The 17,626-nt window shown below is 43.0% G+C and overlaps 1 protein-coding gene across 1 annotated transcript; it reads left to right on the top strand.

Moving 5' to 3' along the window:
• Positions 1-10,966: 10,966 nt before the first annotated feature.
• Positions 10,967-11,755, top strand: LOC122406925 (uncharacterized). Its single transcript, XM_043412767.1, has 4 exons — positions 10,967-11,048; positions 11,120-11,302; positions 11,384-11,580; positions 11,677-11,755. The coding sequence occupies exons 1-3, from the start codon at positions 11,025-11,027 to the stop codon at positions 11,567-11,569; spliced, it is 393 nt and encodes a 130-aa protein (XP_043268702.1). The 5' UTR covers positions 10,967-11,024; the 3' UTR covers positions 11,570-11,580; positions 11,677-11,755.
• The last annotated feature ends 5,871 nt before the right edge of the window (positions 11,756-17,626 follow it).

Raw genomic sequence — 17,626 nt, 5'->3', positions numbered from 1 at the left:
ATTTTTCACTTCCTATCAAGAGACGCGGTAGCGGCTCGACGCCAAGTATTAAAAGGAAAAACTGCAGCACGAAAGAAAAGCCAGCGCGAGCCCTGCCGCTACTCTTATATACGCGAATATGCCGGTTTTATGACGTCACCGAATTTTCAAACGGCTCTCACAAACAAACCATTTCATGAAAAAACCTGAAAATTGGTGACGATTTTTTTTTTCAATTTTTCCCTTTCCATTGGTCTTTGTTGCAAGTAAATCCGTCCAGTCGATTCTGAGTTACGTAACGTTAGTGATTTAAAATCCATCGTTTCGGGAACTTTTATTTCTTAGAGACAGGCGAGCGTAAGTTCAGCATGTTTACATTTGGACTTACGTCCATTGTGGGACTGGTATACATTTCTCGGCTCTCTTGTCACGCACTACGCTGAACGCGTCTACCCTCTCTCCTTGTGTGTCATCGAGCGAGAGAGACAGAGAATGTGCGCACAGCGGGGGCAATACTAGCTCCTGGTTTACGCATACATATTTTAACGGAACCAATGCCTACACAACACACGCGGATACCTTACCAAATTACACCTTACACACTACGACGCTCATCGACGCACACGCACGGCGTTTAGGAGAAAGAGATAGAAGACACAGAAATGCGGATCAATCCAGATTTCCCCCAAAGTTATTACACCGAACGGGTATATAAAGCGACCCGGCCGGCAAGAAAGGACCACTTTCTTTCCAGAACTCCTTACATGCTTTTCAGCAACCTAATCATCCTCGAGCTAAGTATCAGCATTACGCCTGACGCCTAGCAAAACGACTCCTCTCATCCACATACGAAGTGCTCGTATCGCACGAACGCCTCGCATATCCCAAATCCTGTAGTGCCGCCGACTAATGTACTAGCATCGCGTCTAGCGCATATTCGGTGCTCCAAAAGAAAAAGGAGCGACGTGGTCGTACCGCACGATTGCGGAGCTCTGTCCTATCCTTTTAGCATCACTCATATGTGCAAGCATTGCGTCTCGTGCATACTGGGTGTCCCAAAAGTGATAGGGTGTGAGTGAGCGAGTACACAATTACAAGCACTGACACTTTTTCTCAGGATACGGAGTTTATCATCTTGTGAAGTGATAAAGGATCCGAGGGTCCACCTGTGTTGTCCCCTGAGCATGCCCGGCTCATAAAATCGACATGACTTGACACCATGTACTGGCATAGCGTCCAGCGCAGGAGTAAAGTTCCGACGATATAACATAAGATTAAAGGGGCCTAGAGGACAGCAATTATCCTGTAGAGATACACGGTAAGAACTCGACCTCGGCTCATGCACCAGATAAAAAATCATTTTCTGACGCGATCTATCTCCGTCTTTGGCCGCTACGGACCGGCGAAGTCCCCAATTACCCATAGTTACACTCATTCAAATTTTCCCATCCTATTACGTGCGCGAGGTATGTCCTCAGCGACCCGCACACTCATTAAATTTGCGCTTATTACAGAAAAAGCCGATGATAAAAACACCCTGGAAAACGTTCATTCGTAAAAAAGGGAATCTGAGGCATAAAATAATAATAATAATAATAATAATAATAATGTTGTGTCCGCGAAGACCGTCGCGAAGGGACGAGTTATCAAGGACGAGTATTTAAGGGATTTAGGCCAAAAGAGCTGAACTCCAACTCGATACTTTTACAAGAAGTTAACAATAAGTTTATTTAAGAAGTTACAAATTCGAGGTTTTATTGCCTCGAGACCAATCGTTACAATTCTCGTCAAAGACTGCCGAATTTTGGGTTAGTCGATAATTTTATAGATTTGGGGGTTTTCCCCTTCTCGTGCGAATATAACCTAGATTTCCTTCTGGAAGCTTCGATGTTGACATCGAGGGTCGATGCGCCCGTTCGGGAGCATCGATATTTCGTCATTGCTGCGTTTGCGCTGAGAGTGCTTAATTTGTTTTAATGAGTGCGATGTACGGGCACAACAACAATAATAATAATAATATAGCTCCGCAAAATCCAACCCTACGTCCGAAATTTCTCACGTGCGGGGCGGGCAACGGGTGTTTCTGCACACGGCTAACAGGGCTCTGGTCACACACACACACACACCCACAGGCACACACCACACAAACACTCACACGTACACGCCCTTCGACAAACCGGGGAAGTGAATCCTCGGTGACCCTATAAACGGGTCCTACCGAAAAGCGAGTGTCCGGGGACCCCTATAAACGGAGTCGCCCGAAAGCGAATTAAGGGGACCCCTATAAACGGGCTCTCCCCATGAAAGATGCCCGGTTTGTCATTACGGGCACCCACACTCACGCACACTTTACAGGGGGGAACACTGAACATACAGGGAGGGGAGGGGGGACCTCAGAGGCCCCGCGTTGTCCCAGCGCGGTTCGTGGAGTCGCGACCACGAGGGACCTGTAGCAAAATGGGACAGACACAAATGGACATGCACAATAAAAACAGTGACATACCTCAAGTGGTAACCCCTTCTCAGGGGACATTCACCCCGGGTTCCGATCGGGTGAAAGCCCCGGTGGCCACAGGCAGCGGCATGGATTTTGAGGGCCGCAACTTGTGCACGGTGACGAGGAGGACGACACGGACTAACAATACGGACAAGACGTTATTAAACCTACCGAGACGGAACAGGACGGACAATGTCTCCAGCGGAAGCAGCGTGGCGAGCTACGCTTCGGCCGTTGACAACACGATACAGACGACGAAACGAACAGCAACAACAACGGGCGACAAACATGAGTTGACGGAACTGCTGCGGCTCATCCACGAGACTGCGACGAAAATGGCCGAAGCAGCTAACGTACAAAAAAACATAAACATGACGGTAAAGACAGGAATCAAGACGATCCTGGAGACTGTTGACATCGCGCTGCATACGCAGATGGAAGCAGCCACAAAGGGCCGTCTTGTAGACAATGACAAGACGTCGACGGGCAACACGATCGACAAAGAGAAGCCACGGACGAAACGGAAACGGTCGCCGACTGGGACCACGCCGGAGTCCTCTCAAAAGAGGCCACCGACGACGGAACCGGCCGTGGACTGGCAGACAGTTACACAGAAGGACAGAAACAAAACAAAAAAGAAAACAGACGCGACAACCCGAGCTGACGGGAGTGGTCCGGCCCCCCGACAAAGAGGAAAGGCTATTCTCGTCAAACCGGGAACGGACATGACGTACTCGGACATAGTATGGAAGATACGGTCGACGGTGGATCCAAAGAAGAGTCACGTGTAGGTGACGACTCTGAGGAAGACCAAAAATGGTTTGTGCCTGCTGAAGCTACAGGCGGACGCAAGCAAACCGGACAAACGCGACGAATTTGAGCGACAGATACAGGACGCCATAGGGGAAGCGGGCAGCGTCAGGGCTCTGACCTCCAAGGTTCAATTGGAGATCATGGACCTGGACTGTGTGGCGACCCCGGACGACATGACGGACGCGCTTAGGCGAGAGACAGGACGAGACGCGGACTTTCGGGTCCACATTTTCGGTCCGAACCACGCTGAGCAGTACATGGTGGTCTGCGAACTCTATTCGCGGGAAGCCGATGCGCTGCTTCGGCGCGGCCGGATCGGAATTGGCTGAGTACATTGCCGCGTTCGGAAAAGACTGCCGGTGACGAAATGTTACAGGTGCCTGGGCTTCGGCCACGTTAAGGCCGAATGCAAAGGCAAAGACAGGACGAAATGCTGCCGCAAGTGCGGCGCATCCGGACATCTCGCGACGGACTGCAAAAACAAACCGGTCTGTCCACTGTGCTCCGAGGCCAGGCACAAGGACGTGGCGCACCTCGCCGAAACCGGCAGGTGTGCCGTGTTTCGGGCCGCGCTGGAGGAGTGCAGGAAGCAGGCCGGAAGACAGACAGAGTAATTCAGGGAAATCTGAACCGCAGTAGGACCGCAGACATGCTCCTACCACAAATAGCAGACGAACACGACGCGGACATCCTGATCCTGTGTGAACCATACAGGAGAAGGACGACTCAGACGTACATTACGACTGAGACAGAGACCACAGCTATCTGGGTAAGGGGTGCCACCCAATCCCGAGTCTCTAACCGCGGTGTCGGGGACGATTACGTCTGGGCTAGAGTCGGCGCTGTCACTTATGTCAGCGTCTACTTGACACCGAACTGCACCGCGGCCGAGTTCGAGAGGAAGGTGGCACTGCTAGAAGACGGTATCAGGGACCTGCCCGGGGACGTCATCGTCGCGGGGGACTTCAACGCGAGGGTGATCGAGTGGGGAATGACCGCAACGAACCAACGCGGAGGACTACTGCTGGAGATGGCCGCAAGACTGGACTTAGCAGTGGTAAATACGGGACACACGCCGACGTACAGACGACCAGGGTTTGGAGACTCCATCCCGGACGTGACGCTGACGTCGGACGGAATCCTGTCACGGCTGAGGGGGTGGCGGGTGATCGAGGACTATACAGCCAGCGATCACCAGTACATCACCTTCGAAGCGGCAGGACGGACAGAAACGAGACGAACGAGAATCCACCAACCCCCGCGGTGGAACCTTGACAAACTGGACGGACGAAAATTTTCTGAGGAGTTGATGGCAACACCAGCTCTGATGACGAAAATTCCCCCCGAGCTGACTGGCCGGCAAAGGGCGGAGAGACTGACAGACGAGACGGCCAAAATAATAGACGGCTTGTGCAACAGCACAATGCCGAAACGACGACAGACACAGAAAAGACGATCACAATACTAGTGGACGGACGAGATCGCCGAATTGCGCAGGATTTGTCTGGCAAATCGACGACGAGTGACGAGGGCTGGGGGCGGACCCGAAAGGGAAAACCTCCAGGCCATATACAAAACAGCACGGAAGACGCTGACGAAGGCAATACGGGACAGCAAGACGCGATGCTGGAGGAAGCTCTGCGAGAAGGTGAACGAGGACCCCTGGGGAACTGGTTACAAGATTGTGACCGGCAAACTAGGGGCTCGAGTTCCACCAGAACTCAAAGACGCCGAAACAGCAAGACGGATTGTTGACGGATTGTTTCCGACGCACCCGATACGGACGAACGTGGCGGACGACGCTGACGTACCGGCGCCCCCCGTCTTTGTCGCTGAGGAGCTCACCAGAGCAACGAAGGCGATGAAGACTGGTAAGGCGCCGGGACCAAACGGAGTACCGGCTGAGATCCTCCGGCTCGTGGCTCGCCTACGGCCGGAGATACTTCTCGACCTGTACAACACGTGCTTGACGACAGGAACGTTCAGCGATCGGTGGAAAGAGGCGAGGCTCGTCCTTATCCCGAAAGGTAAGGGCGACCCTAACACGCCCTCGGCCTACCGACCGTTGAGTTTACTTGACACGACAGGTAAACTCTACGAACAATTACTGAGACCGAGACTGACGGACGCGATGCAGGCCGGAGGGGGTCTATCCGACCTGCAGTTCGGTTTCAGGAGGGGTCGATCGACGACTGGAGCAATCCAAAAGGTGGTTGACTCTTTCCTGGAACTGGAGAGACACTGCCACGCAGCGCGACCTATCGTGCTGCTGGCGACACTGGACATCAGGAATGCTTTCAACTCGGCCAGGTGGGTGGATATCCTGGAGGCGCTGTAAAGCAACTTCGGGATCCCACCTTACTTGGCTCGGGTTGTGAAGGATTACCTGAAAAACAGACGTATAACGTACGAAACGATCGAAGGACAGGTAACGAGACAGGTCACCGCTGGGGTTGCCCAGGGGTCGATATTGGGACCTGACTTCTGGAATGGCTTATACGACAGCTTGCTTCGGCTGGAGATGCCGCTCGGAGTGATCCTCGTCGCCTACGCTGATGACGTAGCGGCGGTGATTACAGAGCGATCTCCGGAACTAGCACAGTTGAAGTTGAACCAGACCATGAGACGAGTTGGACGCTGGATGACAGACCATGGACTGCAACTCGCAACGGAAAAGACGGAACTGACGCTTTTTACGAGAAGACGTATACAGACGATACAGCCCATGACAGTGGGGACATACGAGACAGAGACCAAGGGGGAATTCAAGTACCTTGGGGTAACCCTTGATACGAAGATGACCTTCTGGCCTCACATACAGAAGACGGCCCAGAGGGCGGCAGAGAGGATAGCGTCCTTGAGCCGCTTAATGGCAAATACGACGGGACCGAGACCGGGGAAACGGTGACTGTTAATGGCGACAGCTCACTCGATCCTCCTGTACGGTGCGGAGATCTGGGCAGACTCCCTGAAGACGAAGAAGTACTGCAAGACGATGACGATGGTACAGCGACAAGGCGCGCTGCGAATCGCCTGCTCCTACCGGACAGTCTCTGCACAAGCTGTTCTGGTGGTGGCGGGCGTAATTCCGGTGGATCTCCTGGCGTTTGAGCGTAAGAGGATCTACGGGAGCAGCGCAGACATAGGACGGAAGAACGCGGCAATTGCCGAGCGCGAAAGGACGATAGACACTTAGCAAGGACGGTGGACAAACGGAAACGATGGTAACTGGACGAGACGACTTATACGGGACCTGAGGCCGTGGCTCGGAAGGAAGTTCGGGGACGTGAATTTTTACGTTACCCAGCTCTTGACGGGGCACGGTTACTTCCGACGGTACCTCCACAGAATGAACAGAGTACGGACACCTGACTGTAAGTACTGTGGACACGAACGAGACGACGCGGAACACACGTTTTTCGTGTGTGACCGCTGGACGAGACAGAGACAAGAACTGGAAATAACAGTTGGCAGTATTACCCCGGAGAACATTGTCGGGGTGATGCTGCACGAACCCGAATGGTGGTGCTTAGTCGCCACCTACACGGAAACGATACTGCGACGTAAGAACGCGGACGGCTGCTTGACGGATGACTGAGCAGACGGAGTGACGCGACGTTACGATAACGGTGGGACAGAACGGACGAACGAACACAGACAGAACCCCCAGCCAGGAGGTGGCGGTTTTAGTGGGTAGGCCTATTTTTTTTGGGAGTCCCACATACCCATGTAGCCCGTAAGACTAAATGGAATCCGTAAAAAGGATTTCCACAACTCCTTGGTAAAATAAAAAAAAAAAAACCTTCCAAATGCTCAGACTCTCGGAGGGATTCGGTGACGTTTCTATCTCATAGCCTGGGGTTTGTTCCTTAACTGAACTTATTTTTTTTTATTATTCTTTTGCTTGCTATAATCAGGGATGATTTTTCTTGTAAATTAATTTGTAAATTTGTAAATTCTGTAAATTCTTTTTTTAAATTCAAAGTTGAAATTAATCGAGTCCGAGTCAAACAAAACCGAGATTTCTGTAAATTTTGTAAATCTTGTAAATTTTAAATAATTCAAAAGGCCGCGGTACGAATTTGAGGTTATATTGCGTCAAATTAATAAATTTCTTTTATTGTATAAAATCGAAACACTTTTGAATTATCAAAACTACTATTTTTAAAAGCGAGCGAAAAACGCGTAAATTAAAAATTGATCCATTCGAAAACGGCGAGCGCAATCGAATTTGCCTTAATTGGCGAACACAATCACAATAATAAATCAAAAAACCAAAGATCCTGTGAAATCAATCAAAATTGAATAAATCGGAATTGTTAAATTCTTCAAAATCCAAATTCCGCGTTCTCACGTTTCTTTCATACCTGCTCCTTTTAAAATTAAGGTAGCTCGAACCGACGCGTGGCGGCGTTCAGGCCAGGTCGGCAAGAGCGTTTCGTTACTATATATAATTGTATTTTTATGATGACGGAGTCACATTGAATATCAACATTTTTTTCTACAACAGGTAAGCGATCGACTTTTGAAGTGGAGCAGAGCTCTTCGGAAAAATTTGACAGCGAAAGATATGGTTTGTGAACTGCACTTTTCATCGGATAGTGTGCTGAAGGAATATGTAACGGTGATGCCTGATGATACCATCCACCGTATTCCTCGTGGCAGTTATGGACTAGCAAAGGATGCAGTACCAATAGCTAGTGAAAATCAGGTAAATTACTCTTATACCAATTTAAGGCATGATGGCATTGATTGAATTTTTTTTTGGGTTCAGTAATGATTGAAATATATAAATTTATTGAAATGGAATTCAGGAAAGTGTCGAAGCGATTATTGGGGCTGCGCCGGAAGAGACAATGGAAGTGGTAGAGCCATCTGCGGAAAGACTGGACGAAGTCGATGGACTGGACGGCGCCGAAGGACTGGATGGAATGGAAGAAGTGGATAGAGCCGAAGGACTGAATAGAGCAAGAGGACTAAATAGCACTGGACCTCAAGTTGAAATCAACAACAATCATTTTCAGAGTATCGACGTGAGTACATTGACCTAGTTACCATAAGAATTGTGTTCACATTGGCCAAACCCTTCAAAAGCATGCATTAAAAATATTCTAAACGATGAATAAAACTGTTAAAGGCGATGGAAAATGGAGAACTAGCAGAACTGAAGGACGAGTTCACTGAAAGTCCAACTGTTGTTTCAATTGATGATATTATTGCGCACTTTGAGCAACAATATCTTCCACAAGCTTGGAGTTGGATGTTCCAATTGCAAGATGATCCGTGTATCATTCTAGTCCAGATTGAACCAAGCACCTTGATGATACGATTGATTCTGAAGATAAACCACGATCTTTCAGTGACGGTAAAAATCATTATTATTATTTCTTTTAATCGTTTATTTTCATGATTTGTTGTTATTTAACGTTATGAAATATGCAGGTTGTGTAATGTTGAAATTAATTGTATATTACAGGCCGAAATGAATGATGGCAAGGTGACTGTGGAGTTACGGGAATTTATCGCATCAGCACAACATATGGAAGACCTCTTATTAGTTGTTTGCTGTGGCACCGGATTTGACACATACAGGTAATAAGTGAATAATTCTTTGCGTTAAATTGCATGGTATTCATTATCATCGAGTGAGTATGAGTAGGTATATCTCGTTAGAATTATTAATTTTACTTCAATTTTTCTTGTTACTCATAGTCGTGCTGAAGATTGTAAGGCGTTTATGTCGTATACGGAATTCAAACGATTCACTGGAGTGCCAAGATGCAGGGAGTACATTCTGCTGAGACGAAGACTTCAAAGACGATCAAGGATGAATATCAGAGCTCGATATGCGCGAGCAAAATTTAATTCGAAGTTGAAGCAACGAAAAGTGGAACGCTTGTGGAGGAAGGTAATATTTTAGCTTGATATTTTTAATATATAGCCCACTTAATGTCTTTATTACATTTTTAAGCAATTTTATCGATTTATAAAAGGCATTTTTACTGTGTAGCTTTAAATATTGTTGTTTTACAATTTCTTTTATATTGTCCCTGTTAATTTCACTATATTTGACTTATAATACTAACTCCGCTAACCTCGACAATTCCCTCTTCTTATCTAATGCCAAAAACCAAATATAACATAATACCACTTTTTTTTGTTCCTTTTATTAGAGAAAAATAATTCAACATGCCATATCGATGGGTTGTTGAAATATTATGAATATCCTTATTCTCAATTAATATCTTTGATCACAGGCAAACGATTGCAACAATCCATTGCTAGTGCAAATGAGCAGTGCGCTACTGTTGAAGAGAACGCTCTGGTCAATGCAATTTCGTCATTGCCGGAAGTTCAACGAGAAGCAGTACGCCCTTGTTTTGACGTTGCCAAGCTTTCGAGTTTGCGCAGCCGACGGTACAGCTTGGAGTGGGTGTATGAATGCCTGTTAATGCGTATCAAGAGCCCAAAGTTGTATGATCACCTACGATCACACAACATCCTTCCCGTTCCCTGTAAAGACACGCTCAACAAATATATTCGACGTTTAGATGTCAATTTCGGTTTCCAAAATTCGGTATTTGAGTGCTTGGCTCAGAAGGCATCTGAGACGAGAGCAGAAGAAAAAAAGGGTATTTTGATCGATTTCTTTTATTTTTCAATTTTATTCTTTGGATATTGATCATTTACCTCTTTAATAACTGTTCATAATTTTCACTTAAATAAGAAATGATTCAATGCACAGTTAATCAAAAATAGAAAAATGACCAGAACAAAAAATGCAGACTGTAAATAAAAAAGGTGAGCAGAACAGTATTTCGGAAAGAAAATTAGAACGATACTCAATCCTTCATTCCAAAAGGCGCTCCCTCCTTATCGTAATATCCATATCCAATGCCTACATTAAAAAAAGTTTTTCCTATAGACGTAAAAGAATGGAATAATGAGGAAATTACTTCACAGTTATAAAGTTGCGAGAATTGGAACCATAAAAGATTTATTTTTTTCTACAGGATGCCTACTCGTCGATGAGATGTCACTCAGCGAAGCGATTTCTTTTTATCGTCAAGCTATGAATTTCATTGGCTTTGTGAACTTGGGCGCGTATACTCCAGATTATCAATGCAACGTTAGAAGTGATCACGCTTTAGTTTTTACGTTTCAGCCATTTAGAGGACAGTGGGTTCAAGTACTCAGCCATTTCCTTAGCAAGAATTCTGTGACCAGCCAAATTCTGCATAAATTGATTCTCGAGTGCATAATATTACTGGGCCGTTCTGGATTTCACGTTGACGTTGTTATTATAGATGGAGCACAGTGGAACAGGGGCGTCTGGACACTCTTTGGCATTGGAGAGGATCGATTAAGTTGCGAGCTTCCTTTTTTCCCGAAGGAATTACTGAGAATGATTTCCGATTTCCCACACCTCATGAAATGTTTTCGAAATGGTATTGTGAAACATCCGGAATTTCAGATAATTTGCACATTATTTTTATGAAATCGCATGCTCTATTATTCTTGTATGCCATTGACTAAAATCTCGTTCGAAATTATGCAGTTCCTATGCAGTGCCATGAATTTGAAAGTAAACATGAAACTTTTACAGACGCATCTCGGCGAGGTTTGTAGAGAACACTTTGAGGCTATTCTGAAACATGAAGGGTATGGTAAGGCGAACTTGAAAATAGCGTATACGCTGACGCCTGCACATCTGGATTCAAAGGGATTTCAAAAAATGAATGTCTTATTAGCTTTCCAGGTAAAGAAGATTTCTTTGGAAAACAACAACGATTTTCTATTATTTATTACTAATATAAGATTAATTTGCAGCTTCTTCCCAAGCCTGTGAGTACCGCAATGGAAGCCTTGAAGGATGATCCCAGATACCTGGAATTGAACAACTCATTACCAACGATCCAATTAATCGAAATGGTCGACAATTTAATACACGCGATGACGTCGCGTACTTCATGGGATGCATTGTATGGCGGAGACAGCTGCACAGCGACGAAGGTATCGACTCAGTTAGAGTTTCAATATGAAAAATTGTGAAAAAGATATTCATTAATAGAAAAAATATTTTTCCATATACAGGCAATCAAGGACTTTTTGGAATTTTTCGGAAAATGGGAAAACTTTGCAAAATCCAACAACGTTCCGTTTCCCGTATCGTCTAGTACCCTTACGGGTTTAAAAGTGAGGCTGAGAAGTACACTGGAACTGTTGGAATTTCCACAAAGGAATTGTGATTTCCAGTATTTGATGTCTCGTCAATCATGAATGCACTCGAGGTGAGAATTGGTCTATTCAGCCTATGTTTAGATTTTCAATAAGGAGTTCTCGAACGAACAATTCATTAACTCAGTTCATCATTTGTTATGTTGCAGCGACTTTTCGGCATCTTACGCTACTGTTGCGGCGGGGGCGACCACCCTGATCCTGTGACATTCATGCATGTAATTCGTCTCTTGCTTGCCTATTCTCTGGTGAAACCGCCTAAAGGCTCGAACGTTGGTGGAACAGAGTTTTTGTGGGCTTTGATGGAAACCAAAGACTCAATGCAGGCTCGTTATAAAACCAGAAACGAACTCCTGGACAAACTGGAAGCTTTACTCGAATCGTGTCATGAAGATGACACTCGCAATAGATTGCGAGTCTATTGCAGTCAATGACCAAGACCACTTATATGATGATTGTCAAACTGAATTTGATTACGATCAGCATCTAGCGTGTCACGATTACGACGTTGCCGAAATGAGTGAATTAGTCCAGGCTTATGTCGTTGCACGCAAGGCCATGCGGTTCACGACGTGCCAGGAATGTATCGAGCGTTTGAGAACAATGGATGCGTGCGAACGAGATCAGATGATCGTAGTTACGAACCGCTTCGGTGGTTTAATTTATCCGAGTGAAGAATTGTTTCAGCTTACCAAAAAATTGGAGCGAGTTGTCCTTGATGTCTCAGGGAAACTCACTATTAATGAAAATACTGTGCTACAAATTTTCGAACGAGTTACAGCAATGAAGCACATCGGTTTTGTTGGATGTTTGGAACATGAAAAAATTATGACGAAAAGGATTATTGATTTCTACCTCGTAATGAGAGCGAACTTCTTGGCAGAGTCCTTCAATGAGAACAACAGTCAGAAGAAAGTAAAATCGAAGAACCATCGTTAAATATCCAAATACTGAGGATTACGAGTAAAGGAAATTATTGAGTAACCTGCTGAACATTAAGATACGTATTATTTTCATATTATTTTTTAATCTCACTGAATTCATGATTACAATTTTACTCACGACTGGAAAAATTTCAGAAACTTTGGAAAATTAATGTAAAGTACACAAGCATTCTTTCGAAAAAAATAAGTTCTTTCTTCATTTTTTATTTAAAATATAGATGAAAGTTATCATTTTTATTAATTAAAGTGTATAATGATTTCAGAATCTTTGGAAAAATCATGTGAAACTGTCAAGTGGACGAAATACGTCGAAAAAGATAATTTTTTTCTTTAATTTTTGTTTAGAATGTAAATGGAAATTACCATGTTCATCAACCAATCCATAGAATCATTTCAGAATCTTCTTCCATACACATTTTAGATAATGAATTTATCACAATTATTAAATAGATGTTATTCAATTCCAGAAAAAGTAAAGTTGCTGTGGTCACCATTAGGATGAATTTGGAATATTGTAAAGAGCATGTGATGTGACTGAGCAACAAAATTTCAAAGGATGAAAATCAAGGATCGAGCATTTTACTGGGATCATTCAAAAAAATTCATCGACGCAACATTTGTGATGAGTGGTAAGTATCATTTTTCATAGGTTCATTTAAAATTGTCAAGTTAGAAAAATTATTATTTTACAATTCTGAATAGATGAAATTTCAAGAAATATTAATTTTTTCTATTTACAGATAAAACAAGGTGAGAAATCATTATGAGAGTTGAAAATGCAGTTTCTGCTCTCAACTGTGCCTTGTCGTGGAGCCTCGGATGAAGTAGCGAAAGCTCATAAAAATAACTCCTTAATAAAGATCAATATCATACTGGATTTATTTGTATATTGATAATAGCTATCGTCAATAAAATAATTATCAAAATTCTAGCACTATTTTGTTTTTTGCAGTGAATCTTTGTCGTATCCAAAGACTTATTTACAGAAGGACTCGACTTACTTTACAGAAGGAGAGTTCAAATCAGAATCTTTTCAACGGTTAAGCGTTGAGCGTGAGGGACAGTTCGACATTGGCCTCGGTTCTATTGGCTTGCTCGCAAGGAATATCGATATTCAAATCAAACGTTTATCCATTTAAAATAGAGGAGTAAAACTATCTTTAATTGTATTCATGCTGTGAAACTATGGTTGACGTAATGAAGTCATGAAAATAATGTAATTAATGCAATTAATGTAATGTGACTTTGTAGCATCCCTCCAGAGAAATGAGAGGCCTTGAAAATTTGATTTTGAATTGACATTCGATTTAGGATTTAATTTTCTCGCTTATTGTCGGAAATGTATTTGATATTCGAATTATTTTACAATCGTTTCAATGTTTTTCGAATCCTTGTCCTATCCAAAGAAAAAAAAACTTCCGTTATAAATTAAAATCTTTTTGTTTCATTTTTATATAGGATTGGTTTTTTTCGTAGTTTTTTTCGATTCGTTGAATAAAACATTAAATATACATGAAGTTGACAATACCAATAATATGAGTAAAATAAACACAATTATGAATTGAAATAAATATAAAATAAATTTATAAAACGAATAACGAGACACATTCAACACGGGCATTCGAATTGACGGAATATGGGTTATTATAAAAATTCATTTCTATCACCTGTCCGAAATATAACCTCACTATACGCTGCTTACTGTCAAAATCTATCTCCTTCCCTCTAGTCTCCCTGGTTCTTGATGTCTAGGTATATTCCTCCATGGCTTTCGTCGTCAAAGTATGTTTTTTCATGGTTTTCAAGGTCTGGGTCGACGGCTCCATAGTTTTCGATGTCTAGGTATATTCCTCCATGGTTTTCGTAGTCTAGATCAACGACTCCTTAGTTTTCGATGTCTAGGTATATTCCTCCATGATTTTCGTGGTCTAGATATGCTTCTTCATGATTTCCGTGGTCAAGGTCAACGGCTCCACAGTTTTCGATTGCCAGGTATGTTTCTCCATGGTTTTTGTGGTCTCGGATAATTCCTCTACAGTTTTCGATGTCTAGGTATGTTTCTCCCTGGTTTTCGTGGTCTAGGATAATTCCTTCATGGGTTTCGATGTCCAGGTATATTCCTCCATGGTTTTCGCGGTCGAGGTCCGGGACTCCACAGTTTTCGATGTCCAGGTATGTTTCTCCATGGTTTTCGTGTTCTAAGATAATTCCTCCATGGTTTTCGATGTCTACGTGGACAGCTCCATATTTTTCATTTGCTCGGTATACTTCTCCTTGGGTTTCGTCGTTTAGGTATGTTTCTACATAGTTTTCGATGTCCAGGTGTATTATTTCATGATTTTTTATGTCTAGGTATGTTCTTCCATGGTTTTCGTGTTTCTTCATGGTTTTCGTGGGCGAGGTCGACGGTTCCATGGTTATCGATGTCTAGGTATGTTTCTCCATGGTTTTCGTGGTCTAGGTCGATCGCTCCATTGTTTTCGATGGCTAGGTATATTTCTCCATGGCTTTCGTCGTCTTGGTATGTTTTTTCGGGCTTTTCTATGTCTAGATCAACGGCTCCGCAGTTTTCAATATCCAGGTATGTTTTCCCATTGTTTTAGTGGACTAGGTCGACAACTTCATAGTTTGCACTATCCCGGTCGATAGCTCCATAGTTTCCGGTATTGAGGTGAATTTTTCTATGGTTTCCGATATGAAGGTCAATGGCTCCATAGTTTCCGATGGTGCGGTGAGTTTTTCTAAGGTTTTCGATGTCTAGGTTGACGACCGCATGGTTTTCGATGTCTAGGGTGGCGACTATAGGGTTTTCGACGTCTAGGTAGATGCCTTCATATTTTTCAATATATATTCGACCATTTTGTATTTCCCGATATTTAGGTAGACGGTGCAGTGGTTTGTGATATATTTCCTCATAGTTATCGATATCTAGATCGGCGATTTAATAGTCTACATTGACAAGGCAGGTTCTGACGTTACAGAAGACCGTGAAAAAATATCACTGGACACCAATAACCATAAAGTTGTCGTCTTAGACATTGATATCATGGAAATGTCTCCGTGGACATTGAAAACCATTGACAGTATCCATGTCAACATGAAATCCATTGGAAGAGAAGAAGAAGAAGAAGATAGTTTCAAAAATAAATTTTCCAAGTAAACATATGGAGCTTTTCAAAAAAAGGAATAGAAAAATAAAATATCATCCCATTGCATAGGAATTTCCCATTCTTTCATTGAAAAATTTGATTTACTGAATGGATAATCAAAATCGTCGCCATTATTGCTTGTAAAAGGTTTCAACTCACATGAACATAACCGCACAGTTTTCATTCGTCTTCGTTGAAAAATTGGCTATACAGTAGTGTTGATTACTTTTGTCACATAGAGAAAAGCACTCAACTTGAAACAAATCGGTTAAAAATTTTCGTTGAAGACGAGGAATGTATTTCTTTTCCTAAGTAAATATTGTCACGCCTCTAAAAGATAAGTGAAATCAGAAAAAAATAATTGAAAAAGTAAAAAAGAAACGCCAAGTATTAAAAGGTCGTAACCGTAGTTTTAAATGATTTTCTATATTTACATTGTCAATAAATAAATTTGAAAAATTTTTTAACTATGAAAAAATATGACAACTATTATATCATATACAGTGAATGAATTACGTTTCCTGTAGAACTTCAAAATTTTAAAAATAAAAAAAAAAAAAATGCGATCATTTTCAAACGTAGCCAAGTACAGTGAATGAATTAAGGTTCTTGTGGAATTCATTCGTGTACATTTTTAGCCCTAATTACTTACTTCAGAAAAATTTTCCAACAAGCGTCACAGAGCAACAAAGGTTTCTAGAATGATTTTGCAATTATTAAGAGATTATCACCTGCTTTTATGCTAGCTCAGGTTATAAACTTAAAACATTTTACACAATATGATACAAGGACCTTTTATAAAGAAAAACACAAATACGCATACAAATGCATGCCATTGTATCTATACGATGTACTGCACAAATTCATTGTCAACATTACACACAAACTTGGCGTGCCTGGTTTTCAAATGGAAGCTCGGGAAGAGACAATTGTTCAAATTGACGGGATCACCCTTTTGAGTGATCCCGTCTTCCGATTCCAGGGCCCATACGGAACCTTATAGGCACATTGTAACATTTTCTGATTCACTTTTCAATCATTCAACCATTTCATGTTTCAAATCCTGCATCACACGCAGGTTGGTGGCAGCAAAAATCCAATAGACTTCCGAACCCGTTCGTCCCTTCTGGACGTAACTACGTGTGTGCGCGCGCGCGTGCGTGTTGTAATGAAACACGTGCGTTATTTTTCTATTTCCCCAAATTCTGCAAACGATCAACCTAGTTCTCCTTAACATCAAATAAAAAAATTGTTACAAACGTAAGTACAGAAATTTGGGCCAGTGTCGACCATGTGGCGACACCGTACGATTTTTTCCGATACATCGCGAGAGACGGCTCTTCAGCCTCACCCGTCTCCCCAGATTTTCTAACGAGTGAAAATTCGTGACAAAGGGCAGTAGTCTACGCTTGATCGCCGCAGTGATTAGTACTTTATCTGTCTTTGTCACACTTTGTAATAACTGTATCGACATAATATCTAAGATCTATTATTACGACAAGAAAAATATTGTCAAGTGAATCCAGCCATCATTTGGGACCTATTTTATCAAATCCAAAGGAAATCAGATACTATAAGAACTGCAAACTGAATAAATTATCTTTTGTAAACGATTCAAACCAAGTAAGTCAGTTTATTTCAGTTTCATTGCTCGGATAATTTCTTCGCTTCGCTTGGTATTTTATCAGGGACCTCCCAACTGAACCCGCTTCTCTTGCTCTCGCTAGCCGTAATTATTCATTTTCTATTAACGTTTCGTTAACTGGAGCCCAGTAAAATTTTAAAACTTAACTCAGAGCCCTGCCAGCCGATCGGATCACGGCCGCGGCAGGTGCCAGTTAAAAAATTAAATAAAATCAGTTGTACCGGTCTCATCCTTTTCTGCAGATTATTTCTGATATTCGTATATTTTTTCTATTGTTCCGAGTACCGTTCGACATTATTTACAATCACGATGTGGACTTTCGTTGGAAAGGTCATTACAATATTGTGATTTCCGATTTTAA

This window comes from Venturia canescens, chromosome 2, assembly GCF_019457755.1.
Source record: "Venturia canescens isolate UGA chromosome 2, ASM1945775v1, whole genome shotgun sequence".
Taxonomy (NCBI): domain Eukaryota; kingdom Metazoa; phylum Arthropoda; class Insecta; order Hymenoptera; family Ichneumonidae; genus Venturia; species Venturia canescens.
This window is presented reverse-complemented; position numbering and strand designations above follow the sequence as displayed.

Excerpts from the sequence above, each read along its gene's own strand:
- LOC122406925 (XM_043412767.1), top strand. The coding sequence starts at position 11,025 with ATGAATGTCTTATTAGCTTTCCAG. Across the intron at positions 11,049-11,119 it reads ATGTCTTATTAGCTTTCCAG|CTTCTTCCCAAGCCTGTGAG; the intron begins GTAAAGAAGATT and ends ATTAATTTGCAG. Across the intron at positions 11,303-11,383 it reads ACAGCTGCACAGCGACGAAG|GCAATCAAGGACTTTTTGGA; the intron begins GTATCGACTCAG and ends TTCCATATACAG.